The 27,655-nt window shown below is 37.5% G+C and overlaps 1 protein-coding gene across 5 annotated transcripts; it reads left to right on the top strand.

Moving 5' to 3' along the window:
- The first annotated feature begins 33 nt into the window (after positions 1-33).
- On the top strand, positions 34-26,403 carry MARF1 (meiosis regulator and mRNA stability factor 1). Of its 5 annotated transcripts, none has more exons than XM_087731510.1 (27): positions 34-142; positions 1,475-1,679; positions 3,303-3,971; positions 4,996-5,170; positions 5,708-5,934; positions 6,842-6,959; positions 7,690-7,862; positions 8,721-9,155; positions 9,686-9,855; positions 9,957-10,118; positions 10,822-11,011; positions 11,740-11,918; positions 12,884-12,964; positions 13,336-13,572; positions 14,362-14,481; positions 14,840-15,015; positions 15,258-15,478; positions 16,217-16,359; positions 17,739-17,872; positions 18,399-18,601; positions 19,117-19,344; positions 20,124-20,354; positions 20,465-20,677; positions 21,458-21,518; positions 21,612-21,752; positions 22,812-22,982; positions 23,514-26,403. In XM_087731510.1, the coding sequence occupies exons 2-27, from the start codon at positions 1,533-1,535 to the stop codon at positions 23,744-23,746; spliced, it is 5,238 nt and encodes a 1,745-aa protein (XP_087587636.1). In that variant the 5' UTR covers positions 34-142; positions 1,475-1,532; the 3' UTR covers positions 23,747-26,403. The 5 variants fall into 5 exon arrangements, with proteins under 5 accessions (XP_087587636.1, XP_087587637.1, XP_087587634.1 ...); XM_087731511.1 differs by having other exon boundaries at positions 52-142; positions 1,472-1,679; positions 22,884-22,982; XM_087731508.1 differs by having other exon boundaries at positions 52-142; positions 1,472-1,679.
- The last annotated feature ends 1,252 nt before the right edge of the window (positions 26,404-27,655 follow it).

The raw sequence follows: 27,655 nt of genomic DNA, 5'->3' as shown, positions 1-27,655 counted from the left end.
GCTGCCTTTGCGGCAGCAGGCTGGTTTCCGGCGCTCGGCGTCGCTTGACGGCAGAGGGAGCAGAGAGGGAGGAGGGAGGACAACAAAGGGGTGTGAGGGGCCGCGGCGGCATGTGAGGGGCGGCGGCGCTGGGGCGGCTCAGGTGAGGCGCGGCGGGCGGGGGCAGGGCAGAGCCGGGCCGGGCCCGCCGGCTCCCGCTACTCTGGGGCTGCGTCCGCCGCCCTGCGGCAGTGGGGAGGCCCCGGCGGAACGCCGCGGCCGGGCGGGGACGGGGCCCGTTCCCCTCGCGGGCGGCAGCCCGTCCCCCGGGCGGAGCCGCACAACGGCCCGGGCCCGGCGCCGCCCCGCGGGCGAGAGCGGCCGTTTGCCCGGCAGCGCCTTGGGGCGCGCTGGGGCTGTTTGGGTCGGGGAGGGGGGGGGGGTCGGGCCTCGCCGTCGCCCCCCGGGCTGCAGGCCAGGCCCGGCTGGAAGCGCCCGGGGAGCTGCGAGCCGCAGCGGGCAAAGCGCGGGCGTGTGCGCTTCGCATAACTTTTATGGGTTTTTTCAGTTACCGTTTTAATTCCTAAACGAATTGGTGCTCCCAGACATTTTTTACAGCGACATATTGTAGAACTTGATTAACTTAATATTTTATACAACATAATTTTGGGGTACTTACGGTTCGTGTGAATAAACATCTCTGCTTTAAAAAAAACTCAAAACTTTTTTTGTGATTGAAAGTAACGCTGGGTCAAATGTAGTGCTATGGAATGTATTCCGTGGTTATTGCATTTAACATTAAATGCAAAAAAACCCTGAAGGAGCGTAGTCTAATGAATGCAGTACATAGTTGGAGGGTAAGAAGACTTCATTGCTAATCACAGTTTTTCTGGTACAGTGTGGCTGGGCCCTAAACAAGTTGCTTTGCTTCTTTGTGGTTCTGTAAAGCTAAACTGATGTGGTGTGCTGTGGGGCAGCTTGAGAATTAGTTGAAGTATTTGTGAATACCTTTAATAATTTAAGGCTCTGTTTAAATACTAAATGCTATGTGCTTAATACAGGTATATATAGTTTTGTTGGCCAATGGAAAAACAATGAATATGCAGTTTAATTCTTTCAGCTGAGCTCAGTTGCACCTATTTTGTGTTTACTGATGAGCTGTTCTTGAAAACCTACCTCCTGGCTTTTCTTTCCAGGAGAATGCATTGAAAGTTTCAGGGAATTATTTCATGTCAGCAGTAATGCATTTCTGGGACTTTGTAGCTAATGACTTGAACAGTGTTTTCCTTGGGCTGCCTCACCTGTGCTGCAGGTCATGAGGAATATTTCTGTACTAAAGAGGAATAGTCAAGGCCATGTCCCATATGCATAATTAAACTTAACATAAATAATGCAGGTTCAGTGATCTAGCAGTTGTGGAATTCATAAGACCACTGTGGTTTTTCTGTCTTACCTTAAAAGTTATTGAAAACATTCATTTCTTTCTCTTTAGCAGGTGGGAAGAATGAAAGGAAGGGGGGATGAAAGAATGTTGAACCTTTTTGTGTGGCTGTATGATGGAAGGAAACAGGACAGAGAACCTCTGCAATAGATCGTTCGGATGGCTTCAGCGACAAGAGAATGATGCTAAACCATGGCTCTGGAAACTTTCTAATTGCTTTTCTGCTGCTGAAAAGTCTTTGCCTTGCAGTGCGAAAACGGTAATTCATTGCTGTACTAAAAGCATAGTTGATATTTCAGTACAGAGCGGTATAACTAACTGCACTGTTATTGCTGACTAAAGGGGGCAAGCAGGGAGGGGAGAAAGAGACGACAGCAGTTACAGTGGTAAGTACAAAATCCACCTGGGAATTTAAGGTCTTTAGTTGTGTTCACAGCTCTTTCATCAGTGTTGGTGAAAGCAAGCAAGTTGCTTTGCTTGACAGGCTTTACTCTACAGCTCTGTTTGGAATAATGCAACTGACTGCTTAAAAAGTGTGTAAGGCAGCTTCTTGGAAGCTCTATGAAGTTATTGCTGAAGAGTAGAGTGGGGAAGTAGTCTTCATGCTTCCAGATTTTTATCAATTTAGTTTGGAAGAAAATTTAGGATTTTCTGAATTATTATTGCATAGTCGTTATAGCAATTGTGGATACTGTTCTTCATGAATGTCTAATTTTTCCTTGTTTCCGTTTCTTTAAATATTCCTGTTCTGTAACCGCATATGTTTCTATACGTTTAAGATGCAAAGTGCTAAGGAATAGAAGGAATAGTACAATGCAATGACTTATTTGAGCAAGCAAGCTCCAGCTGTTAAGCAACACTCATTCATGCATGTTCAATTGGACTGTCAGTAAAAGACATGGGGGAAACAGATAAGCATGTGTGCCATTGTGTTGCTATTCTCATGCATCAGGAGCTAGGAAAGGAGCTGCCATAAATTCTGGAATTTAACATATAAACCAGTTCCAGACAGATTTTTGACAGAGTGTATCTTCGGTTCATAAGATGTAGCATCAGGTAGAGAGGAATGGTTTTGAACTTGGGTAATCAATTATTCATTACTGTGTAGTAGGAAATGCATTAAATTCAATTTGGTAAGTAAAAGTTGTTCCAAAGTACTGGCCTAAAGCTCTGGAGCAGTGAGTTGTATGCAGGTTAGCTCTACTAACCTTGAATCTTTTGGTGCTTCTCAACCTTGCTTAGTTTTCACTACAGCCGTTCTAAGAAAAACTGTATTGCTGTCTATGCCTTTATGTTTTGATATCTTAAATCAGAGTAGGCAAAAAGCGCTTATATAGTTGTGAAAATTTAGTCTTCTCTGTCCTCTGTTAGTTTACCTGCTTGATATAATTTCTAACTTTTTAAAGTCTTAGTCTTTTAACGCATTGCTTCTAAAACTTTAATACAATTGTAAAGTCTTTATTCAAAGTAGAAGATGATTACTTATGTACCTCCAAACTGTGGGGTTTTGTACTTTACCTTGCATCCATCTATGTTTGCTCTTAAAAGAAATAAATCTTTTTTTTGCTTTGCAGTTGCAGAGTATCTCTCAGGCTTAGCCTAACAGTTTTCTGCTTTTCAAATTCTGTTTTACAGACCCATTGCCATTTGGTTTACAACTTTTTGGTTTTGTTGCTTCCAAAATCCACTCCTCACTCTGGCACACAACTGGCATGTTTCTTTTAATATTTTACTTGTTCAGGCAGTGAGGTAATAGTAATCATAAAGATAACAAAATTTCTGTTATCGTCAAAATTGTAACAGTCTAAAAATATGCTTGTTTATACTATAAAACCGTTGGTTTATTTATGTATCTGAATGTAACTGAGCTTTCATTTTCCAGAAAGATTACATGGAGAACAAGAAAGCTGCTGTAGAATTGAAGGATGCTTCATCTCCTCATAATGCTGGCTCTAAACTGTTTCCAGCAGTACCACTTCCTGATGTTCATCCTCTTCAGCCACAGCAAATACAGCTTTCACCGGGCCCAAAAGTAAGCTGCTGTGCTCATGGCTCTGACTCTTCCTGTACTCCACAAATGCATTGTGGTGGTGGTGGTGGTAACTTGATTCACCCTGGCACAATATTAGACTCAAAAAGCACTGGGACGATTACTTGTCAAGTAGGGTCAGGATTTGCTTATCAGTCGGCATCTTCACTGAAGAACCCTCCAGCTAGAAGCAATTTGGCAGGCGTTGCGAGTGAGTTCCCTGGCATGTGCGTAGAAAACAGTGTATCTTCCTGTCAACATCTGCCCTGTTGTGGAAAACTCCATTTCCAGTCCTGTCATGGTAACGTGCACAAACTGCATCAGTTTCCAGCCCTTCAGAGCTGCACGTCTTCTGGCTATTTTCCTTGTTCTGAATTCACAAGTGGGGCTACAGGTCACTTGGATGAGCATATTGCACAGTCGGAGCTAACATCACGTGTGTGCGCCAACCCTTTGCACCTAAACATGGCACCTTCAGTTTGTTTAAAGGGCTCTCACTACTGCAATGACTGCTTGAGCAAGGTTTGTACACATCACGTTTCTCATTCATTTCATTTTTCATTCAGTATGGTATATGGTTAATGTTGAAATAATGTTACTTGAGCAAAACACCAGCTTCCGTGGGTTGCAGCTTGCATCCTCCTAGTTGGTGATGCACAGTCCAAAAGTACCAGATGTCCTTTTTGAAGATGACCTTTTTTCTGAGGTAACATTCAGTTCCATGGGAAGACAAAAGAGGCAATCACTGTTTAGCTTACAGGGGATCTGTAATGTACTCAAGCAGAACTGTGACTGGATTTGAAAGACAGTTATCTCTTCTGGACAGCTCCAATTAAAATGTTCCACAGTAGTGACTCTGAGAAAAGGCTAACAACAGTTACCGTGTACCCTTGGGCAGCTGACAATAAAGAGGTGAAATGTCTGATGCTATAAGGATATTCTAGTTTTAGTCTGGTTTGATAGATCTTAGTTCAGTCTTCCCAAATTTGTAACTTATACTTCAATACCAATTTGGTACACTTTAGAAGTGATTAAAACTGTGCTTGAATTTTAATAGGAATTTCAAGTTAAATAATATACTCAGCTTTGCAAGATGTGTTACTTAAGCTTCCAAATTGAGCTTCCAATATGAAAGTGAAATGTCTTCATTTCAGTAAACTAAATGGTGAATTCAGTTTGTTTGGAATTATGACCACTATTTTGGGGGGAAGGGCGGTGATTCAACCTTGTACTCTTAATTGTGCTGATTTCACATGCTAGGTCTTCTTTTTTTTTTAATACGTATTAGTACTTCTTCAAGATGGCACATCTTGATGTGCAGAGTTTAATAGAATCTTTCCTTGCATTTGGAAATCTAGAGCTAAGTGTGCTAGGAAAGACTCTAGGATAGAAGCTTCCTTCATGCAGTGATACTGTTGTTAATTAACTTTGTAGAGTACATCTGAACTTGCATTTGTTGCAGAAGGGAAACTGTTTCTACCATGGAATAGTATGTGTTAATATTGTATACTAAATGAACATGTATTTTGAAAAATTGTCCCAACAGCCAACCAGAAACAGCCTAGTTGATGCTGCTAAGATCTGGCCAAATATTCCTCCTCCGAGTGCACAGACTGCACCTGTTCCCATCCCAATATGTAACGGCTGTGGAACCAAACGAACAGGAAATGAGAAGAGTTTGCTACTGGCGAGCAGCCTTGGCAAATCACCGCAGAAATATGGTAAACCACATTTGTTTGAAACTTGCACTTAATGGATGTCCTCCTTAAACACTGTTGCACATGAAGAGTTCTTTTAAATTGCACTGTTCTCTGGAAACTTCTATAAAGTCATAAAAGACTAAAGAGTAAAAAAACCCCTTGTTTTTGTTTTGCAAAGTCATAACTTGGATTTACCTGTTTTGACTACCTCGTTACCTTACTGTATTGTTGGCATAAAGTTCTGATTTTTTACTTTTTTTCTTGCCATTTTAAGAACTAGAAAAAGAAATTCTAAGGACTTGGAAGCTATTCTGTTCTGGTGGTGTATAAAGAAATTATCTTCAGCCATACTTTGAAAAGCATAGTACTCTCCCTTAAAGAGAAACTTTGAAAACACCTGGGTTTTTTTAGATTCCTTAAACTAAAACTGAACTTGCATTGCTGGGCATGTTGTTCTCTAAAATGTAAAGCTTCCAATGTGCAAAGTTTATAGTATGCCAAGTTTAACATTTTTGATATTTGGAGATTAAAATGAGCTGTGTTGTTAAACCTGTACAGGGTCTCCGGAAGTTGCAATAGCAGGCCAAGTTCTGGAAAACTTGCCCCCCATTGGAGTCTTCTGGGATATTGAAAACTGTTCAGTTCCTACTGGCCGTTCAGCTATAGCGGTTGTACAGAGAATTCGTGAAAAGTTTTTTAAAGGTCACAGAGAGGCAGAATTCATCTGCGTGTGTGACATTAGTAAAGAAAATAAAGAAGTTATTCAGGAGCTAAACAACTGCCAGGTATCAAAACAGCATCTACTTGGTGTTCTTGCTTGGGAATTTGTGTACTTGAAGTGTGCTCATAGTGATTTCCTGTTCACTAAGACTTTGTTAGCTTCTGTGTTTAGTGCATGAGCTTATAATTAGTTTATGGGTGGGGTCTTTAATGCTGAACTTTCCTGGTGTGATACTTTTAAAACTGAAACTGCATTCTGTTATATGTAGATTAGTGTTTTAGCTTTAGTTTTAGTGGTCGCAGAGGATCTTTATTTCATCCACTAAGTGGTGGTAGAGTTTCTAGTGTTGTTATTCAAATCTCGTGACTAAATCATTAACTTAAAAGACCTATAATTTCATGAACTTAACTTTTTTTTTTACTTCTGTTAGTGAATACTGTGCTGATTAGTGAGGACATTTGTAAATTAGTGGTATTGATTGGGGCACCTTTAACACTACATATTTTTCCATCAATACCTTTTGTTTCTTAGTATTTTTTTAAGTTTTTGTGCAGGTTTCTAAGTCAGAAATTGCCTTCTTACCCCCTAAATTGTAGATATGATAACAGGTTGACAGTTTATCTGCTTATGTGAGGTAAATAGATGAATTGATAGTGAGTACTGGCTATGTTTGTCACACCTATTTCAAATGAGGGTTTATGGAATGTTTTTAAGGTATGTAAATTGTGATCTTTAACACAGAACAGCAGAAGTCATCTCTAAGACACTGCTGAACAGCTAGGGTTGAAGTTCATTGCTCATTAGAACAGTCTGAGATCCATACATGTTGTCTTTCATGCATGTGTGCATTAATTTATCTAAAGAGGTGCATGTGACAGCTTGTATTTATGTTAATTTTTAAAGAATTAAATTTAAGCAAGCATAGTTCACATTTAAGCTTTTCTTTAGAGCATATCTATGTATTTCCACAGGTGACTGTTGCACACATCAACGCTACAGCAAAGAACGCTGCTGATGACAAACTCAGACAGAGTCTTAGGAGATTTGCTGATACGCACACTGCACCTGCCACTGTGGTTCTTGTGTCAAGTAAGTGTTGGTGGTGCTCATCTACTGTGCAGAATTCAGTTCCTCTTTTCAATAGTACTTTTGCATATGACGCTCTTCTGCTTTCCACGGGTTATGTTTACAATCAGCTTTAACTGAATTGCTAAAGAACTCTTAATAATGTCAGTGGCAGCAAGGGGAAAGTAGGGACAGTAAGATGAGAATCTGGCTTAGCTAAACCAGCACTGAAATCTGATGTCTTGTTGAGTGTCAGTAGGTATGTGAATAAATACTGTCTAAAGTTAGACAGCTTCAGCAGGAAGCTAATAAAGTAAAACTCATTGAGTCTTCCCTATGGTAATCTTTCAGAATGCTTTGAGCAAAATGTATGTGATTTGTTTTTTATTCTGGTAGCAGCATACTATACAGTTAAATATGCAAGTCACTCAACTGTTTAATTGCTGTGTGTTGCCTTAGGTTTCTTCCTAAAGCTAAACAAAAGTTATAGAAGTATACAGTACCAGTCGAATGCCTTGCTGATAAATTGCTAGAAGTTGCTATTAAAAGGAAGCCCTTGTCTGAGACTGAATGCTAACTGCTGATTTAAATTATGTCTATTGAGAAGCCTTGTAGCTGTTGGTGCTTTTTCACTGCAAGTTTTCAGTGATAAATAGAACTTGTCAAGTGAGATCTGGGGTTTTGTTTAATGTGACTTTTTTTTTTAGCTTTTTCATGTGTTTTCTTGTTCCTTCTATTTTTTCTTTTTCTCCAGCGGATGTAAACTTTGCTTTGGAACTCAGTGACCTGAGACATCGACATGGTTTTCGGATAATTTTGGTACATAAAAACCAAGCTTCAGAAGCACTCTTACATCATGCTCATGAGCTTATTTGTTTTGAAGAATTTATTTCAGACTTGCCACCAAGGTTACCGCTGAAAATGCCGGTAAGGTTTTTAATTCTTAATGCAACAGGCATTTCAAACTGTCAACTTCCTTTTTTTTTTTTCTAATTTAGGGGGAGAGCAGGCTGAAATTATGTGTGTGTTTTTATGGTGAGACATGGTGTCTGCTGCATATTTGACCATTGTCTATTTCAGTACTGCCATGTGAATGTATGCTTTCTGCTTTAAGACTGAAAGAATAAAATAATAAAAGAAGAAATAAACTAAAGTATAAAATGTCAGATTCTTATCACTAAATATTTTATCAGAGAATGTATCTTACATGCCTTTCTTTCAATGGCAGAAAGTTAGGGTAAGAACTTAATTGTGCATTAAGACAGCTCTCTGCTTTCTGAAAAGTTTGGAGTGACTACTGTTTTCTTGGGTTTTTTGTCTTCCTGACGATTCCCTCTGGATTTGCTATGTTGTCTTTGCACAGCACTCACGCCCTTTTCTTTCTTAGAAATAACTTTCTGAAGTATGTGTTCACATGCATGTGTAGAATATATAGAATTCTTGAGTTGCAAACAGTGATGCTTTCTTATCTGGAGAAGTGATCAGGTATTGATCCATGGATCAGGGACTCTGTAGTCTCTTCTAACTTTAAATTATATTGGAGATGTAAGTTTGAGGATCTGCCTTGGTATGTTTATATATTTATTTTTATATTTATATATATATTTTATATACAAATGCTTGGTGTATTTGTTTTCCAAACAAATTGAATGCTGCAAAAAGAATGACTTTGGGGGGTGGGGTGGGGGAAGAGCATGCGTCACCAGAATCAATGTAAAAATACTGGTTTTGAACAAGAGGGTATACTGATATAATCGAATTAAAAATCTTACTCCCTTTAAACAGGCATGCCATACACTATTATATGTTTATAATCTGCCAACAAACAGAGACAGCAAAAGTGTCAGTAATAGACTCAGGCGTTTATCAGACAACTGTGGAGGGAAGGTGCTGAGCATTTCTGGAAGCAGTGCAATTCTCCGTTTTTTAAATCAAGAAAGTGCTGAACGGGCTCGGAAGCGAATGGAAAATGAAGATGTTTTTGGTAACAGGATTGTAGTGTCTTTTACCCCCAAAAACAAAGAACTTAATGAAACAAAAGGCTCCAACTTTGTGGGAACTGAGAAGGTGAAGTCTCCCAAAAAAATTAACAAGAACACAAAGCTGTGCCTCCTCAACAAAGACTCAAGTGATCAGTCTTCTGCTACCAAAGGCTCTGCTGGGAGAGGATTCCAGATTCACGGATCTGTCATCAAACCCACAAATGTTAAAAGTTTACAGGTATTGTTCTACCTTGTTTAGTATTCTTGTTTTTCCTCATGTTCTGAGGATTGCTTCTGTTACAGCTTCATCTTTAACTTGTCAGTCCTATTTAATGAATAACTGTGATGTATGGTGACATTCCCAAAGGAGAGCTGTATTCATCCGCTCGGAAAGCGGATGATGAATTTGAGGGTTGTTTTTCCCCCTCCCTGCCACCTTTTTCTCCATTTGGAAATACTGCTGGTACTTACTGAGTCTTGAATCCTAGGCCAGTTTTGACTTTTGTATTGGTGTTGAGTATAACATCTAGAGTGATCCACTTTGCTAGTTTTAAGGAAAGGTAGGGTGGATCTACACTGTAGCAAAAATATTTCAACTAATGGACAGTTTACTATTTTCTGTCACAGAAAATCAAATATTCCTGGTCATGAAGTGCCAATGAAAATGCTATTAAAGAAAAATTTGTCAATTATGTAGTTTTCCATCACAAGGAAAGCCCCTGGCAAGGTCTGGTGCTTTTATGCTGACCTTTCATCTGTTTCATATAGGAGCTGTGCCGCCTTGAATCAAAGACCGTCAGTAGAAATACTGAAAACCAGCAAGAACACTTAAGAGAACAAATTCCTTCTCCTCAGAGTAACTCTAATGCAGTGATTCCTGTGTCTCTGGCAACCAAAAAAATTGGAATGGGAGAACCATCCTGTAAAAGTAGTCAGAAGTATGTTTAAAAATAAAGACATCAATGTTGGCTACATTTTTTAATGTGAATTCTACAACATAATGTGTTTTTTCTTTTTCTTATATATATTTTGTAAATAGAAAAGAGACCTCTACTTCCAGGAGTGTTACCAATTCCCCTGTAGATAGAAAAGATAAAGATGAAACTGTGTTTCAGGTCAGCTATCCCTCTGCTTTCAGTAAGTTGACGGCCTCAAGACAACTCAGTCCTTTACTCATGTCTCAGAGTTGCTGGTCATCGCGGTAAGTGTCTGTCTCTTACTCAGGAGGTGAAGTGAGACTTCACCAATACATACATTGATTATTCACAGCTGTATATGGAGTTGTGTATGCTAAGCACATTACTCTAATACACTGATTTATGTGGAGGCAAAATGAAACTGTGATGGTGCTGCATAACAGCTAACAGAGGGTGGATGTAAATATAAGATGGAGTGAACTCTTTTTCAGAAACTTACTGTGTGGCAATTTTTTCCTGCAAACTTTGTCTTTAAAGCTTCTGAAAAATCTTCAGAGGCTTTATAGACATCTTACTCCTCTTAATTTCAGTGCCTTTAACATCCCCAGTAAAAATTTATCCAGGCCCATTAAATTCTCAGACTTAAATATCTGGCCTTTGCCAATTATTAAAATCATGTGAATGAGTTTGACATTTTTAATGTGTTAGTAAGATAGTAGAAGACTTGGTGCCTAATGTATTATTAAATTGGGTGACTTTGAAACATGATGTGAATGATTTTCTTTCTTCTGATGAGAAATATTTGTCTTGTTATGATTTGCTTGTGGTGAAATTTGTTTTGCCCGCACACATATGTACTAGGAAAATAACTTCAAAGTACTGTATTTGTGCACTTGACCTGTATCTATTTTCTGATTAATTTTGAGATGTATATTTCAGAATTGTGCAATAGCTACTTCAGCTCATAAATGTTTTTATTTTACCCAGGAGTATGTCTCCAAACCTCTCAAACAGATCATCTCCACTCACATTTAATGTAATAAATCATACCAGTGGTACAGACTGCCCTGATCCTTTTGCAAATGGTGCAGACATTCAGATCAGCAATATAGATTACAGATTGTCCAGAAAAGAGTTGCAGCAAAATTTACAAGAAATTTTCTCGAGACATGGCAAGGTAAAGACTAAAATACCTTTATTAAATCTATTTTTTTAAATACTTCCTGTTTATGTATTTATGGACACGTTTGTGGTCTAGCTTTAAGCGAGTGGGAATGGAAAGCTATCCAAACATGACTTAAACTTTGTTAAAAGGAGGTATTGTCTTTTTCCTTTTAAAAAAACCAGATCATCACTTGCACTAGGTTCTTAATTTGCACGTGGTCTTCATAGATCTGGGGTTCTGAAGTTTTGTGTATAAAATTCTTAGTAAGTGGCTCATAAGTCATGCAGGGGAGAGGCTTAGGCTTTAGCTGCATAACCTTTTTGAGCTGTAAAGCTGAATTCCTAATGTCAGCTTAAAAATCACAGTGAAAACTGAGTTTCTGTTTTGAATCAAAGTGATCAAAAACAGATACGGAGAGTGAATCAGTAAAAAGCAACTATGCAAGGAGAGGTCATTTCAGCAGCCATCCTATTTCTGTCTGATCTGTAGATGACACTCTTCTGGTATAATCTTCTACATGGGAAGATGTCTGTGTTAAAGGAATATCATGGTCTTGCCTTGGCCAAGGCTCATTGCACTCGGTTCTTGTTTGTATTGTCCTGTTGGCCATGGTTCATCATACTCAGTTCCTATTTGCATTGTATTTGGTTCTTGGCCAAGGCAAGATTGTGCTGCTCTCATGTTGGCTTGCCTTGGGTTAATACTTTGTGATAAGTGTATAAATGCTTTCTTCCTTTCAGGTAAAAAGTGTAGAGCTCAGTCCTCATACAGACTACCAGTTGAAGGCTACAGTTCAGATGGAAAATCTGCAAGAAGCAATCAGTGCTGTCAACAGTCTTCACAGATACAAAATTGGCAGTAAAAGGATCCAGGTCTCATTAGCAACGGGAGCTGCTAGTAAATCACTCTCTCTCCTTAGGTAATAAGCACTTTGGCATCTTCTTAATTGTTCTAGCATGTATTTAGTGGCTGAGAGATGATTTAAAATACTGAGCAAAGGAATGATAGGGAAATAAAGTAAAATCTGTCTTATGACCTGATGAATGAGTTAAATATAACTAGGCTAGTTTTCAGTTTAGCATTTTTTTCACTGCTTATATTTTAAGTTGCATCTGAAGAGACTAGATGTCTGTTTAATAGTTTCACTGCTATTCTTTCATAATACTGATATACCTCAATAACTTAGTTTGTGCAGCTGAGTTAAGATTACACTTGGCATCTTTATTTCTTCTTTCCTCCGAGAAAGTGCATGTGAATTTTCTCTTTGAGGATGGGATACACAGTTTAGATACTATTGGTGTTTCTTTGATGTCCATTTCCTATATGGAAGATGATAGAACTAGAGTGCTGATGCTAGTGAAAATACAAGTGCTTTCTGTTTCAATTTTTTTCCTTACTGAAGGAAGGCATTAGGAAAAAAGTTGTCCTCATTTTTTCACAGAAAGCTACAGTGAAAATAGTGCTTGAAGTGTAGAGTATTCTACAATTATGAAACTTAATTTCATTCTTGCCTTTTAGTTTATGCCTGTTCAGAGTTCTTAATGTAATGACAAGGCTGGTAACTTCTAAGGCTGCAGCTTTAATGTTGCATTTTATAGATGCTCGAAATCTTACCACCACCTATGAAAGGTGCAACTCCTTCAGAGACATTACCTAATGAGTTAGCAGAAATGTTACTACGTGCACTCCCCTGATCTGATGTTACTACGTGCGCTCCCCTGATCTGAAGTGTCAGCTTTTGTAGTGCTGGGATGGAAGGGAATGCAGTTTGTCCTGTTATATTTACAGTTCATAAACTGCATCTGTAAATATCTCTCCAGTTCGGGCTGGAGACTAATACAAACAGATTCATTTTGTGCTAATGTTACAAAACTTCTTTTATAGCTCAGAAACGATGTCCATTCTGCAGGATGCACCTGCCTGTTGTCTGCCTGTGTTCAAGTTCACAGAAATTTATGAAAAAAAGTAAGTTCTCAGTTGTTGTTTTTTCCTCTAGTACTTCAGAAAAAATCTGATCTTGTGTGATTGTTTACAGTGAATTATAGAGAGTAAAAGAATGGAGTGTTACAGGTTTTTTGTTGATAGATGTTGCAGCATATTATCTATCCAGAGGCAATGACTGTAATACTGGCCTTTCTTAGAGGGTTATATTTTCAGTATTTTACTTCATTTTTCTATGTCAGGATGAATAGATTAGTTACCTTAATTAGTTATTAGATTGTTCATTTTGCATAGAACAGTTTCTAGCATATTCCTGTTTCTTAAATAAAAAGTGCAGATTACTGCATTCTCTAACTCTGTTTATGATGTGTATTTATTTCGTTTTTTTCTTTTAGATTTGGGCATAAGTTAATTGTATCAGACTTATATAAACTAACAGATACTGTGGCAATCCGTGACCAAGGAAGTGGGCGGCTGGTGTGCCTTTTACCCAGCAGCCAAGCCCGGCAGAGTCCATTGGGATCTTCGCAGTCACATGATGGTTCATCAGCAAACTGTAGTCCTATAATATTTGAAGAGTTGGAATATCACGAGCCTGTTTGTAAGCAGCATTGCCTGAATAAAGACTTTATGTAAGCTGTGTATAAAATACTATAAAATCTTACAAAATATTTGAACAGCATTTAACGCTTACAGGTATATTAAAGTTGAGGTATATATGTTCATATAGTGTGCTCTAGTCACTGTTTCTATGCTTACAAGAATGAGTCAGGCAGAAGATAGTGAGATGGCACAGTGAGTTTTCTAGGCAGTTCTCGTGGATCAGTCTGTTCAGGTAAGATTATTGTATTCTAGCAGAGTTGCTGAGGTTGAATACCTCCTTAAGCAGAAGGTGAAAGGTACACTGCCTTCCTCTGGTCATATAGGAAGGTTATACATACTAGAGATTTCTATTAGCCTGAATGTTATTACATAATTATAGCTGGAACTGATTATTCTTCTTTGTCCTCCAGCTACGTTTAGCAAGTGATTCATACTGGGTTGAAGATTTCCTGAAGCCATATATTACGTTTTTTGTTTTATTCAACAGAAGCCAGGTGTGCTGCTAGAGTAGTTGTTAGGTGTTCACTGTGAACTGCCTGGTATGTGCTGCTAAAATTTAATTTGAAAATTTTAATCTAATGATGATAAAAAATGGTCTTCTAAATGTTTGTCTTCTGGAAATTTGCTGTACTCGTATTAATTTTTGTGAAGAAGAAAAGATGGAAGTTGTTTGTGACTGTACATAGTGGTATTGTCAGCTAGTAGCAGTATATCCTATGCATATAGTATAATGTTTACTATGTGTGCAAGTGAGCACAGGTGTCCTGTGCTAAAGCTATGTGTAGAATGACCACATAAACTTCAATTTGTTTTTACAGTGAGCATGAGTTTGATCCAGATTCTTACAGAATTCCTTTTGTGATTTTGTCTCTGAAGACATTTGCTCCCCAAGTTCACAGCCTTCTACAGACACATGAGGGTACTGTGCCTTTACTAAGGTAAAGTATTTTAATTTAGACTTTTAGTGTAAGGGTTGATAGGTTAAAGATTTAAAACTTTATTGATGGCTGTTGTAATGCTCTGAAACTACCTGTTGTATAAAACCTCCGGTTCTTATGTAAGGTGGTATCTTTTATAGCAAATAAGTGACTTAAGAAATTATTACTTTTTGAATTCTTGTTGAGAAAGAAAAAAAGACCCACTTATTTAAAATGTGCATTTTACAAAGACTTCTGTAATGTATTAGTAAGCTGTTGAGGCCTGTTGCTCAGGAAGTGTCTCAAAATAATGATATTTTTAGGACAATTGTTACAGTGGTATTCTAGTGTATAATAGAAGCTTTTTTTTCTTCCAAAGTTTTCCTGATTGTTATATGTCAGAGTTCAATGATCTTGAAATGGTGCCAGAAGGCCAGGGTGGTGTTCCTTTAGAACATCTAATTACCTGTGTTCCTGGAGTTAACATTGCCACTGCCCAAAATGGCATTAAAGTTATTAAGTGGATACATAACAAACCACCACCTCCTACTACAGGTAAATATTTCTATTTAAAATCCTTTCTCTGAACTACTCTTTCTGTTAAAAAATTAAGAGTAGCATAAAGTAAGCATCTTGTATTAAGCATCTTGTATCATTGTTAAACTGTTTATAAAGAGAAACTTTTAGCTTGAATGTTCATTTTTTTTCTCCTGTGCTCTTGCCTGTGTCATAATGTGCAGTGTTTAGTGGAAGAATATCAGTGAAACATTCAGTAATATGACCTTTTTTTTTTGTAGATCCTTGGCTTCTACGTTCTAAGAGCCCTGTAGGTAATCCACAACTTATTCAGTTCAGTAGAGAAGTGATAGATCTACTTAAAAGCCAGCCGTCCTGCGTCATACCTGTCAGTAAATTCATCCCAACATACCATCATCACTTCGCAAAACAATGCCGTGTGTCTGACTACGGGTATTCTAAATTAATGGAGCTGTTAGAAGCAGTGCCTCATGTACTGCAAGTGAGTTATATGGCACTGTTCCTTTTAACTTGGGCTATTGTTATCTTCAACTATCTGAATTACTGGTTGCTATTGTATAATAGATGGTATGCAATTACCTAGTCCACCTTGAAAGAGAGGGTTAACTGAACCTTGGAGTGTAATTGTCATGTTTTTTGAGATGATGTTTGGGTTTTTTTTGGTTTTGGTTTTTTTTAAGTGTCCCCACCCTTCCAAAACAACTTCTGGGGAAATTAACTCTCTATTTAATCTAAGCCTCTAGAATAAAGTTTGAAGCTGCTTTTAGCCTGTGGCTAGTGCTTGAGTAAAGGTTTTAATTGTGCTGTTTATCATAAGAACACAGTAAATGCTGAGTGCTTGTAAGTTAGGCTGTGATGTGTAGCCTGTGACTTGAAGGATTTCTGTGTGAAATAAGTCACGTGGCCTTATGTTACAAAAAAGAAATGGTATGGTCACATTAGCTTTCTATTTTGAACACCAGTTGGTTGCAGAATTTTAAAATAATCAATACAAATGTGCAACAGCTGCAACAGCACTCATGGAAGAAGCACATCTTAATTTCTTGATGACATATGCAGTACAGAAAGTATATAGCTTCATGAGGCTGCCTTTCCAAACACTGTCTCTATAATATACTTTATTTCTAGCCTACCTATACTGGAACTGGCTTCTAAGGATCTTGTAGAAGAATTTACTGAGGATGCTAGATGTGAGTGATTAAATAAAATTTTCTTTCAGATTCTTGGTATGGGTTCCAAACGCTTGTTAACTCTAACGCACAGAGCTCAAGTGAAGCGCTTTACTCAAGACTTACTGAAGCTTCTCAAATCCCAGGCCAGTAAGCAAGTTATTGTGAGGGAATTCTTACAGGCTTATCACTGGTAAGTTATCTTTAATGGAACAAGAACAACTGTGCAGGGCATGTCTATCAATGGTGGGTTTAAAACCTATTGCAAGAGAAGTCAGCACTTCAAATCTTAGTACAAAACTGTGGCAACTGTGTTGCCTCTTCGTTGCAATGTGGAAGTTCAAGCTTCTAATGAAAACAAAAATTAAAAGCTCTCTGGCAGACTTTACTGCTTTAGTACTAGGTTCGTTTAACTTTATTGGAGTTTGAAATGGATTGTTGTATTTCATTAGTTCTCTTTGAAGCCATGACTGCAAGGTTGGATTTAAGCAAGCAGGTTGTGGCACATTAACATGAACAGTAAAGGGAAAATTTAGTGTTAGGGTTTCTTTAGAGGGAAATATAAAATAAATAGACTGAATGTCAATAGATAGTCCTGCTTTAACTGGATCTAGCAATGGCACAAAAATGAGGAGTAATACCTGTCTTGCTATTGCCAGGAAGAATGTTCTTTTCTAGCATGGTAAAAAGTTGTTTAGTTGTGTGTGTGTGTGTTTTTTTTTTTTGTTTTTTTTTTGAAGAACCAAGAATAATGCTTTCCTTAATATGAAGATAGAAAGTAATGTTAACAGTTTGAGGAAACCATAGCATCTTAGTGCTACGTGCGACCTACCTTTGCATGTGTGCTAATGTGCTGTACGGGCCAACAGCTCCTTTTTTGGGAACGGACACTTCTACTTATATTTCCACTATTGGCAAAAATACATTATTGGTTGTTTCTAAACCTCCTAAATGTGCATCTCCATTGTAGTCTGCTCTGGCCATTTGTTGAATAAGAATATGTGCAGTGTTCTTGCTTCTGAGAGGTTTCTGTTGGGGAGGTGAGGAGAGTAAAATAACGTTTAATATATTACGTAGTATTGTGAACCTTCATATGGTGTTTTCCAGGATATGGCCTTCTCTTGAGACCTAATCTTGTTTAAGAAGAGCATGTGTCTCTAACTGTTAAGCAACTACAGGCTGTTGAAAGTGTAGCCATAGGGAGCTGTATAACATTATTTACATTTTTCTTACATCACCTAAAACCTGAGCTTGAAAAATATTACTTTATATTGTCACTTACCATGACTAGTTTGAGGCATCCACTGGTTGATATATATATATAGCTCTTTCTTCCAGTGCCATGTTGAACCATCAGTGTATCTTATTTTTCTGGTTAGAATGGGTAGGTAATTTGAATTAAGAATACTTTTCCCCTTTATTTCACATGGTAGTATTATTGCCATTATGAAAATTATGGTTTGTTTGGGTTTGGTTTTCTTAGGATTTGAGGCTTATTGTCTTAACTTACACATTTTTTGCCTACACAGCATGCATTAATGCTTGTATTATACAATTTCATAAAACTTTCAGGTGTTTCTCTAAGGACTGGGATGTTACTGAGTACGGAGTGTGTGAACTGGTTGATATTATATCAGAAATTCCAGATACAACCATCTGTTTGTCACAGCAGGACAATGAAATGGTAATTTGTATTCCCAAAAGAGGTATGTCCATGTACATTTTTTTTTTTACTATTGCCAAAGAAATTGTTCTTTGACTATTTTAAAACTGTACTAACTAAAGTATATAGGAGTGACTTGGATTTGTTGATAACTGTGTTTCTACCTTCATAGCTAAGTTATGAACTTCTAGCAAATAAAGAATTTGTTGTTCCAGGGGCACTTGTAGTGGAACAGACAGGAAAGCAGGTGGCAAAGCATGTAAAATAATGTTGCTACTTCTGCATGTAGCTAAACTTTCTGTGGAATGATTAGAGAGTGGGTTGTTTCCACACAGCAAAAATACCAATGTATTTGGCTATTTAATATCTTCTAAAGTGCTGATCACCTGATTATTTTGACTTTAAACATGTAAGCTTAGTAAAGGTCTTCAGTGATAGAAGAAATTATTGACTTGGTGTGATATGTGATTAAGTTGAAAGTCAATCAGCATATTTTCTTGTTAATAATATTCTGTTGTGTATTATAAGTATGTTGGTACATAGCTCTTGCTTTGTTTTTTTAATTTTAGAGCGTACACAAGAAGAAATTGAAAGAACCAAACAATTTTCCAAAGAGGTAGTAGACTTACTGCGCCATCAACCCCATTTTCGAATGCCCTTCAATAAATTTATTCCTTCTTATCACCACCACTTTGGTCGTCAGTGCAAACTTGCTTACTATGGTTTTACAAAACTACTTGAACTCTTTGAAGCCATACCAGATGTCTTACTTGTAAGTTATAAAATTCTAAGCTGTACTAAAGCATTTTTCTGAGATCTGTAAAACTGTTTTAGCAGGGGTTATATCTCTCATTAACTTTAGTGTGAGTGATAAACTGTGCACCTGTAATGTTAGATAGCTGTTTTCAAGAAAGTCTTTGATATACCTATTTTGGTTAAATGGTCCAAGGTTTTTAGCACATTCAGGCTAAGTTTGTTAACAAATTCAAGTTTTCCAAATTGGATTACACTTACAAAATTCAGTATGTCAAAATTAGAGCTAAATTTCATTAAAGTTGTGTTAAATGTGCTTTAAAAAAGGTTAATAACTTTAATTGCCTATGTTGTTGTATTTCAGAAATTACATAGCTGTGCTTGCTATATAGATATCTTTTGAGGTAGCTGAGCCCTGCTACATAGCAAATGATTGCCTGCAAGCACTGAATTTTAGTTGCAGATTACACTTTTTTTTTTTTTTCATCCAGACTAGGTAAATGGCTTTAACAAAGTGTAATTTCTGTTTTGTAGGTATTAGAATGTGGGGAGGAGAAAATTCTCACACTCACGGAGGTGGAACAAGTCAAAGCAGTTGCTGCCCAGTTTGTTAAACTGCTGCGGTCTCAGAAAGACAACTGCCTTATGATGGCCGATTTACTGACAGAGTACAGTAAAACATTTGGATATACACTGCGTCTTCATGACTATGATGTTAGCTCAGTTCCAGCTTTAATGCAAAAACTCTGCCATGTTGTAAAGGTAATCTTTGTAGTTTAACCTTCTAAAACATATGTAATGTTGTATTAAGAAATTTCCCGTCTCAAATCACAGGTCTCAGTGTGCTTAATATTGTACTCTAGAAACAATATTTCATTAAGTCGGGGGGGTAAATTCCAAAGGGATTTTAAATGTAGCTTCTATATTCCTATGATGTTCTCTTTGTTCTTTCTTTCAGCTTTCTCTGGGAAAACTCATGCTCGTTTAGCAAATAATGAGTAAAAGATTGTATTGTAGTACGTACTTTAGCAATACAAATTGGTTTTTTGCCACCTGACTTCTGACTGTGTAAAAGCAACCATTTCCTGATAACTGTAGTAATCGGTCTACTAATGTTTTATGTTCCTAATTTTTTTCATCTATGGTTTGAGGCTTTGACTCTGAATGTAAATACATGATGGTCTTGTATGTCAGTGGAAAAGAAAGGTTCCATCTATATGGGCACACTGGTTTAGTTGCTCCAATTCTGTTAATTTAGCAGCTGGTGTCCAGGCTGGTGCTCAGTCAGGTCCAGCTGGCTTGGAACAGAGTAAAATCATGTCTACTATGTGGACAGAAACTGCTACAGAGCTTTTGTGTATTTAAAGTAAATTTTTCCATGTCATAAGCTGCTTTATCCTGTGTGCTTTTGTCTAGGTGAGTGTCAGATGCTGGTATGTAATATCAGATACAGCTGTGCTCAAACAAACCCCGGCTACACAACTTATTTATAAATTAATCTCTTCCCTGTCCCTAACTTCATTCCCAATTCATTTTTCTAGGTTGTTGACACAGAGTCTGGCAAGCAAATTCAGCTGATAAATAGAAAATCTTTGCGGACTCTGACTGCCCAGTTGCTAGTCCTGTTGATGTCCTGGGATGGAACATCCTTTCTCTCTGTTGAACAGCTTAAACAGCATTATGAAACAATCCATAGTACTTCGCTTAATCCATGTGAATATGGATTTATGACCTTAACTGAACTCCTGAAGAGTCTGCCTTACTTGGTTGAGGTACGTAAGCTCTTTTTCCTTTCTGGTGTGTTTCATACTTTGAAAAGGTATTGTGACTAGAGGATATGGAAGTATGCACTCTAATTCTTTCCCTTTTCTTTTTCTAATAGGTTTTTACCAATGGTGCATCAGAAGAATATGTGAAGCTTACAAATCTGTATATGTTTGCGAAGAACGTAAGGTCCTTACTTCACACTTACCATTATCAGCAGATTTTTCTTCATGAGTTCCCAGTAGCATATAGCAAATACACAGGAGAAGTGCTGCAACCTAAAGCATATGGATGCAATAATTTAGAAGAGCTCTTGGGAGCAATTCCACAGGTGTGAAGAATTTGGTTTTGCACAGTTACATTGAGATTTCTGCATGGATTAAAAGTAGTTACACAACTGCAGTTTCTGTTAATTGGTGTGAATTACTGGAGTAATTACCTTCTCCAAGGAGGTTTATACTAGTTGTGTTTTTAATAGCTTCTGAGAAATTTGGACTGCGTAATAAGAAAAAGAAAATATTTTTTTACATGTTTTGGTCAAATTTTGCTTAAGAACTGTTCCTGGTGAGGCCACAAACATCCTTGACATCTCTGTGAAGCGAGATAATTGATTTCTGTCTTGAATGAACAACTGTACAGTACTGAAGCCTCATTTTGGTCAGGGTAGATTATTGGTTTTGGGAGTGAAGAGTTGTGGGACCTTGTCAGAAGTGCCACATAATGGAATTTTGCTGTGGCATCGTCTTGTCATCCACGTGTCCTAAGTGCTCTAGGATAACTTCGTGACCCAGTTTACGGCTATAAGCTTTCCTTTAAATCAATCTTTCTGGAGAGTAACAAAATAGAATCTTGCAACTCCATGTTTAAACATATAGTTTTGTTAATATATACACAATGTACACTTTCTAGCCTTATAGTTTGCCTTTGGCATCAATTATTTTGAGACCAAGCTTTTACTTGGGTAGTGTAGTACCATTAGCAACACGATTTAGTTTACTTTGAGAAGTAACGTCAGTGCAAGGCTAGATGAAAGGCAGTGAGTAAGCTGCTTTAGGCTTTGATCTTATTATATGCTGACGTTTAATTCTGCTTTCCCCCCCCCCCCCCATAGGTGGTCTGGATTAAAGGACATGGCCATAAGAGAATTGTGGTACTAAAGAACGATATGAAAAGTAAGTCATGTCAATTTTGAGCAGTATCTTAGTTTCCTTTTTTCTTAAGAGGTGACTTGAGTAAACGAACCAAATGAACTTGCCTTTTTGTAGCTCGTTTTAGCTCACCTAGTTTTCCCCCTGCTGATCATGTGGATGATCATGGAAATCAACTTGCTGACAATAATGGACATATTATGGAGACCCCAGGATCCACTTCATCAATGGAACTAAGTCTAGGAACACCTAGCAATGGTAATGCAAAATTGATTTATATAAGAAATTTATTATCTTAGGGGAAATAAGCAGAGTAATCAAAGCAGCATGGGGAAAGCTGTGTGAGATAGTCAATCCAGACTTCTGTAGAAATGCTTTATGGCTTGAAAGCTGTTGAACTTCTCCCAAAGTATATAGTTAGGCATGTGTCCTCTTGACAAGGGGTTGTGTTGTCCTCATCTGTCTATAAATATATATATATAGCTGCTAGAGTGCTGTTTCTCATGGATTTTAGTAGAAATTTCAGTCTATAAGCATAAAGCTAATGAGAAAAGATGGTCAGTAGCAGCTTCTGCTAGGAATGTCTCCTGTATTCTGATGAGAATATAGTGCTCTTTTGTGGTGTTTTTATGTTGATTTTGTGTTGTTACTTCTTTGCAAATAATAATGGCAGTCCTGTTGGTATAAATCTGTCTCCAAATAAAAATAACTGGGAAATGGTGACCTCATAGTTCATATCAGGCTGTGGTCTCCAACTCTTTTACTACCTGCAGGTTGGAGAACTGGTGGAATGGTTCTTGCGTTATTATTTCGGAAGTCTAGGCTTGTCCCTTTTAACAAGGGCAAGTCACTTTATTTTGAAACGTACAGCTTAATTTTTACATGTAAATGTGTTAGATGATACTTAAATAGTTCATAGGATATTGGTATGTCTGCAGGGGAGTTGGCTGGTAACTGGCCCTTCTCTGTTAAAGACTGTTCCTGTAGGACTCGTTTCCTCAGCTCTTCTATTACTCAAGTTTGGCAAATATGAGATTTTACTATAGGGATGTATTTACTCAGGCAAGCAATAGTTTTAATATACTATTGCTTTGTCTGCTGTATTGTAATTAGATGCTCTTGATCCAGTAAAGGAACTCTTGAATGAATCTGAGGTTAGTTAGCATTAACTAAATTGGTTTGATATTAGCATTTCAACTACGGCGTAGCTCTCAAATCCTCAGAATCGCATTTGAAGACTTTACGTTTACCAGCTCTGAAATAGTGACACCTTCACAGCTTACAGATACTTTGAAAGATATTCCCTTATTTTTGTAGTTTCTAATCAAACTGAGCAAGAACTTCTTTGCCTCACCAATACATCTCCCGTTGACCTCTTGTGTGAGCCAGTTCCTTCCTGCCTACCATCCCCACAACTGAGACCTGATCCGGTGGTTCTTGAGTCTGCAGACCTGATTCAGTTTGAGGAACGCCCTGCACCTCTCGCTGGTAAGAGTTTGCTTGTCTATGTTGTATTACTTCTGAATGGTAACTCATACGCTTTGGAAAATAAAGCATCAAACAAATGGTTCATTATATAAAGTTCCATTTAAATACATATGTGTATATATTGCACGATGGGATGTGTTGGAAATGCAGGTGGCTTTCATCAGAAACTGAGTACTGACCATAAGTACCCTACTGTGGTTCTCTGGGTGGAATTTTGTAGGCACCTTATCCACCACTAAAACTGCGTTTTGCCAACCTGTAGAAACCTTTTCGCTATAGTAATTTCATAGTGCTTTTCTGAGCACTGAGAAACTTCATGTGTGAGAATTAAATTAAGCCTTCTAAATAGTACATGATGCAGACAGAGCCAGAAGCAAACATCACATTAGCTGCAGAGGTGAACGTGACACATCTGCCTTCAAATCAGGCTGACAAGTTCTTTTTAAATATTTTATTGCCTATTTCCAGAGAAATATTCTTTATTTTTCAAGAACAGAGCATGGATAAATTGAGTTATCTTATTTATTTTAGAGATAATGATTTTAACAGAAGAAGAAAAACAAAGGATTGTTACCACAACTCAAGAAAAATTGACCTCTGGTTCTGTGGTATCTAATACCACAGAGAGTGCTTCAGTGCCTCCCTGTCAGTCCTCTGAAACCCAACTAAACAAGGAAGCAATGGACAGCCCAGCCAAAAAGCAACACAAAAACAAGGTGAAATTGGCGGCAAACTTCTCACTTGCACCTGTAACCAAGCTTTAACTCTTTCTTTTTAGTGTGAAAGACAAATACCTATGGACTCTGCACAAAGTAAAGCTATTTGCTAGCCCTTATGTATTTTAATGAAAGGCCTAGAAGAATTAATTTGTATTTAATGTATTCTGTGAAGATTTTGTTCCTTTTACACTGAACACAGCTGTTAGCAGAGAAGATTTTTTTCTATTATTTTGAAAAAAATTCTGGCATTCGTTAAATTATTCTTAAATCTTACAGTTTTTCATAAATGTGTGTTCAGTAAAAGCAAAATATTAATTCAACTAAAATGGAACAGGTTTTATTTTCTTTAAGCCTTGTTGGTGGTGTAATCATACATGTAGCATACTGTATTCTATAGGCTGTTGCTTACTGGTATTGTTTCAGACAGTATTAATAAAATGCATGATCTGTCTTTCAAAAGCCTGTTGAGAAATTTTAACTCGCTGACACGAAATGACAAGAGTGAGGGAGCTGATTGTACTCCAGAGGAGAAACTTGTTCTCTGACCTTTCAGATGACTTGTAACTGCATTGGAAATCCTTTTGTCTAAAGATGTCTGTAGAAGATTATGTGGATTTTTTTGTAAAACTTGTTTTAAATGTTTTCTGTAGCTTTCAGTTCCATTTAGGAGCTTTCTAGGACATGGATGCTTTAAGCTTCCCTTTTATATTTAGTTCCAGTCTGGCATGGATTTGGTTAAGGAAAAGACTGTCTTGGTGTCATGAGTTTAAGATACAGACACGCACATTTTATTGTGTCTCGAAATGAAGTTAGGAAGATTCTCATATTTCTGAAATATGCATTTAATGCATAAATTACAGATAATGGAGCAGGTCTTACTAAAATGTTTTGTGATGGAAGGTATTGATGCTATTTCCACCTGTAAGGAAAGTTCTAACTACATGTGGAAATGCTAAGGTTGTTCTGCTTAACCTTGTTTTCTACTTTTAAGTGTGTTCAGTAAATGGGAAGCTTATTCTTTGATGGTGCTGTCTTTTAGCTGTGTCTGTTTTTATTCTAAAACTTACTCCTAGTGTTGGAAGCTTTTTTTTTCAATTTGTGGTATCTTGTGTTGGCTTTTGAAAGGGCCAGCTTCAGAAGAGAGGTTAAGTCAGTGGATGACCTTAACTCTAGTTAGCAGAAATGTCCAGTGTATGAGACTTTATACCCATTCTGGGTAACCATGGCATTTACAATGGGTTGTATTTGCCAGGCAGCAAATAAATTGCTTGTAGTATCGAAAGAACCTATACTAGAGGTTTTCCACTAGCCAACTGAATATTTTTAAGGTGGATTCTATTGTAATATACAAGAGATGGAACACAGGCTCTAATTTCTCAGCCAGCAACAGGAAATGCCACTGAATAATGGCTATAGACAGAATTTTACTAGTCAGATTTTGTTATAAAATCTTTTAAATTACCAGTAGTAAACTTATAGCCATTGTGAATGCAGAGAAACACTTGGAAGTTTTTCTGAGCATTATGGCACAGTATTTTGAGTCCTTAGTAAACCTCTACAGACATACTGCTATAGAAAGAGAAATTTAGAAGTAAGCTTTCTCGGAATGTTTTTAATGAGTTAAATGCAAGAACATCTGCTTTCACCTTAAGTTTGATAAGGTTAATGCTGATCAGTCTAGATCTTTGTTTCAGAAAAGCATGCATTGGAGAAAAGACCAACCTGAATTATATTTTCATGAGATGCAGCTACAAGTCATCTGGAGTACTAAAGAAAACCAGGTTTTTGCTTCAGAGGAAAATATGGTATTTGTCAAAGTGAGTGTGGTGGTTATACCATTTATGGAGGTCAGGATATCTTTTCTGGATTCATGTGTGATTTTGATGAAATCGCTGTTTGAAAGTAAGAGAAAAATACTTTTGAGAAGTTGTGTTCATAGTGTAACAAAATAGCTAACTGAATTGCAATATATTTTTTTATCCAAAGGGTTAAATGAATGATGTGACTTACAGATTTAAAGGCATTACAACCATGGAATTCTTTAATTTAACAATTAAATGTACTACTTCAGATTCATGTCTGTTTAAAAAAATGTCACTGAAGCCCTCAATTTATGCAATTTATCTTTTTCTTGGAATGGGACGGAGAAGAAAAAATTCTTTTCTTAGCTGTCTACTTTGTTTGGACACTTTCTTTTGTGGCTCAAGTGCTGTTTTGTGTGTTGGGACCAAACAGTTGCGTCAATAAAATTTTGAAGCAAGCATAACCCTTGTCCTTGTCTGAAAACCTGAAAAAAAAAAAAACCAACCCTGCCCTAGAATCCTTAACTTGCTGTGTCACATTAAGTTTAATTATCCAGACAGAGCAGAGAGCTAAAATTTGGGATTTAGTGAAGACAAGAGACACCATAAATCCACAACCTGCTATTCTGGAGAATGACGGTTTTCCCAATTTTTGCAATTCAGCTGTTAGCAGATGTACTCAGTATCTCTTGCTGCTCTTCATACAGCATAATGTTTAGGGCTTATTTTAGAAGGAAACTGTACTATTTATCAGCCTAAAGAGAAGAATGGAGACAGAGGTGTAAATGCAAGAGGTGGAACTGAGGTGTTCCTCCTGAGTTTTAGTCTCACTTTGAAATGTTAAAATGGATGTGAATAATGTCATATGGAGTGTTACTGTGCAATAAAGTTAACAAGTCACTTCTGAGTTATAATAGCCTTGTTTTCCAGCTTGCTGAAGATAGTAATTATCCAGGAACTACAAGTCTGGCAAGCAAGTTACTTTGCACCTTCACTAGGTTGCTTTGTACTTTACTTCAGAATCTAACAAAACAATTTTAAAAAATAATCTGCAACTAAACTGGACTGTTCTGTCATCTCACAGCTTTATGGACGAAAGTAAAGAGCTGGATGAGCTGCTCCTGACTTTTTTTTTTGTGGTCTTATTACATATTCTCACTTAATGGAACTGTTAAGTGGAACAGTCTGCTAGAGTAAATGTCTGGCCTGCTGCAGGTAAGCATTCACGTGACCTTGCAGAGTACTTGCTTGTTTAGTAAACAATTTTAAACTACCTACCTACAAAACTTTTATTTAGCAGGAAACTCTCCATAAATAGCGTAATAAGTAACACTCTTTAAAAGGAGGGGCAGGCAGTTTCTATAAACTTTCTACAGCATCTTAAGCAACATGACAAACCATATAATGATCACTCTAATTTCATTCTTTCAGTAATTGTGAATGTTTTAAGTATGCATGAGTAAAATCCCTCATACCACCTGGTATGTGATTACCTTCAAAAGGTGAGTTTGATTTTAATTGTTCTTTTGTCATCATGCTGCAAACATTCCCACTTTTCATTCTCATTTTATGTTAAGCCACCTGTTTAAATTAGTAAAAAGTTTTTGAGTCATGATGGAAATTATTTTTATCCTAAAATTAATATGGCTTGGTTTGTCTGCCATAAGGTAACAGGAGTGTAATTGCATGGTGAACTATGGTTTAACTCCTATTTCTATTAACTGTAATTAAAAAAAAGGCACAACAAGGAGAGACTTGGGCACAATGCCAGAGAATGGCGTTAGGGAAGTGACTGACTGAGTTGAAGTTTCGGATGTTATGTGGAATAATGCTGATTGGGAAGCATGACTGTCCAGGAGAACGTAAGGCTGTTCCTTAACGTTTGAAGTTTCTGAACGGAGGAGCTGACAAAAGGCTTTTCCTGTGGACGAAGCAAAGCTTTTGGGCATGAAAGAGTAAGAGAAAAAGCAATCTTTTATAGAATAGGCTGAAGACTTTGGTTTTGGCCACAAAGGACAGATTGCTTTCTGTATTCTAGGCAGTCTCAGGACTTTGGTCTGGAGAGAAAAACTGACTGCTTGGAGGAAAAAATATGGCCTGGCTTTGCTTTGTTTAGATAGCAGTTTACAGAAATGCGAGCAACTGAAAACAG

The sequence above is a fragment of the Nipponia nippon genome, unplaced genomic scaffold (genome assembly GCF_047370975.1).
Source record: "Nipponia nippon isolate SJK-2023a ecotype South Korea unplaced genomic scaffold, ASM4737097v1 scaffold_5, whole genome shotgun sequence".
NCBI lineage: Eukaryota > Metazoa > Chordata > Aves > Pelecaniformes > Threskiornithidae > Nipponia > Nipponia nippon.
This window is presented reverse-complemented; position numbering and strand designations above follow the sequence as displayed.

Bases quoted from the DNA above. Each gene is read 5' to 3' on its own strand.
- MARF1 (XM_087731510.1), top strand. From the start codon at position 1,533: ATGATGGAAGGAAACAGGACAGAGAACCTCTGCAATAGATCGTTCGGA. The intron at 3,972-4,995 runs GTTTGTACACAT...TTGTCCCAACAG, and splicing joins GCAATGACTGCTTGAGCAAG to CCAACCAGAAACAGCCTAGT. The intron at 21,753-22,811 runs GTAATGCAAAAT...TTATTTTTGTAG, and splicing joins TCTAGGAACACCTAGCAATG to TTTCTAATCAAACTGAGCAA.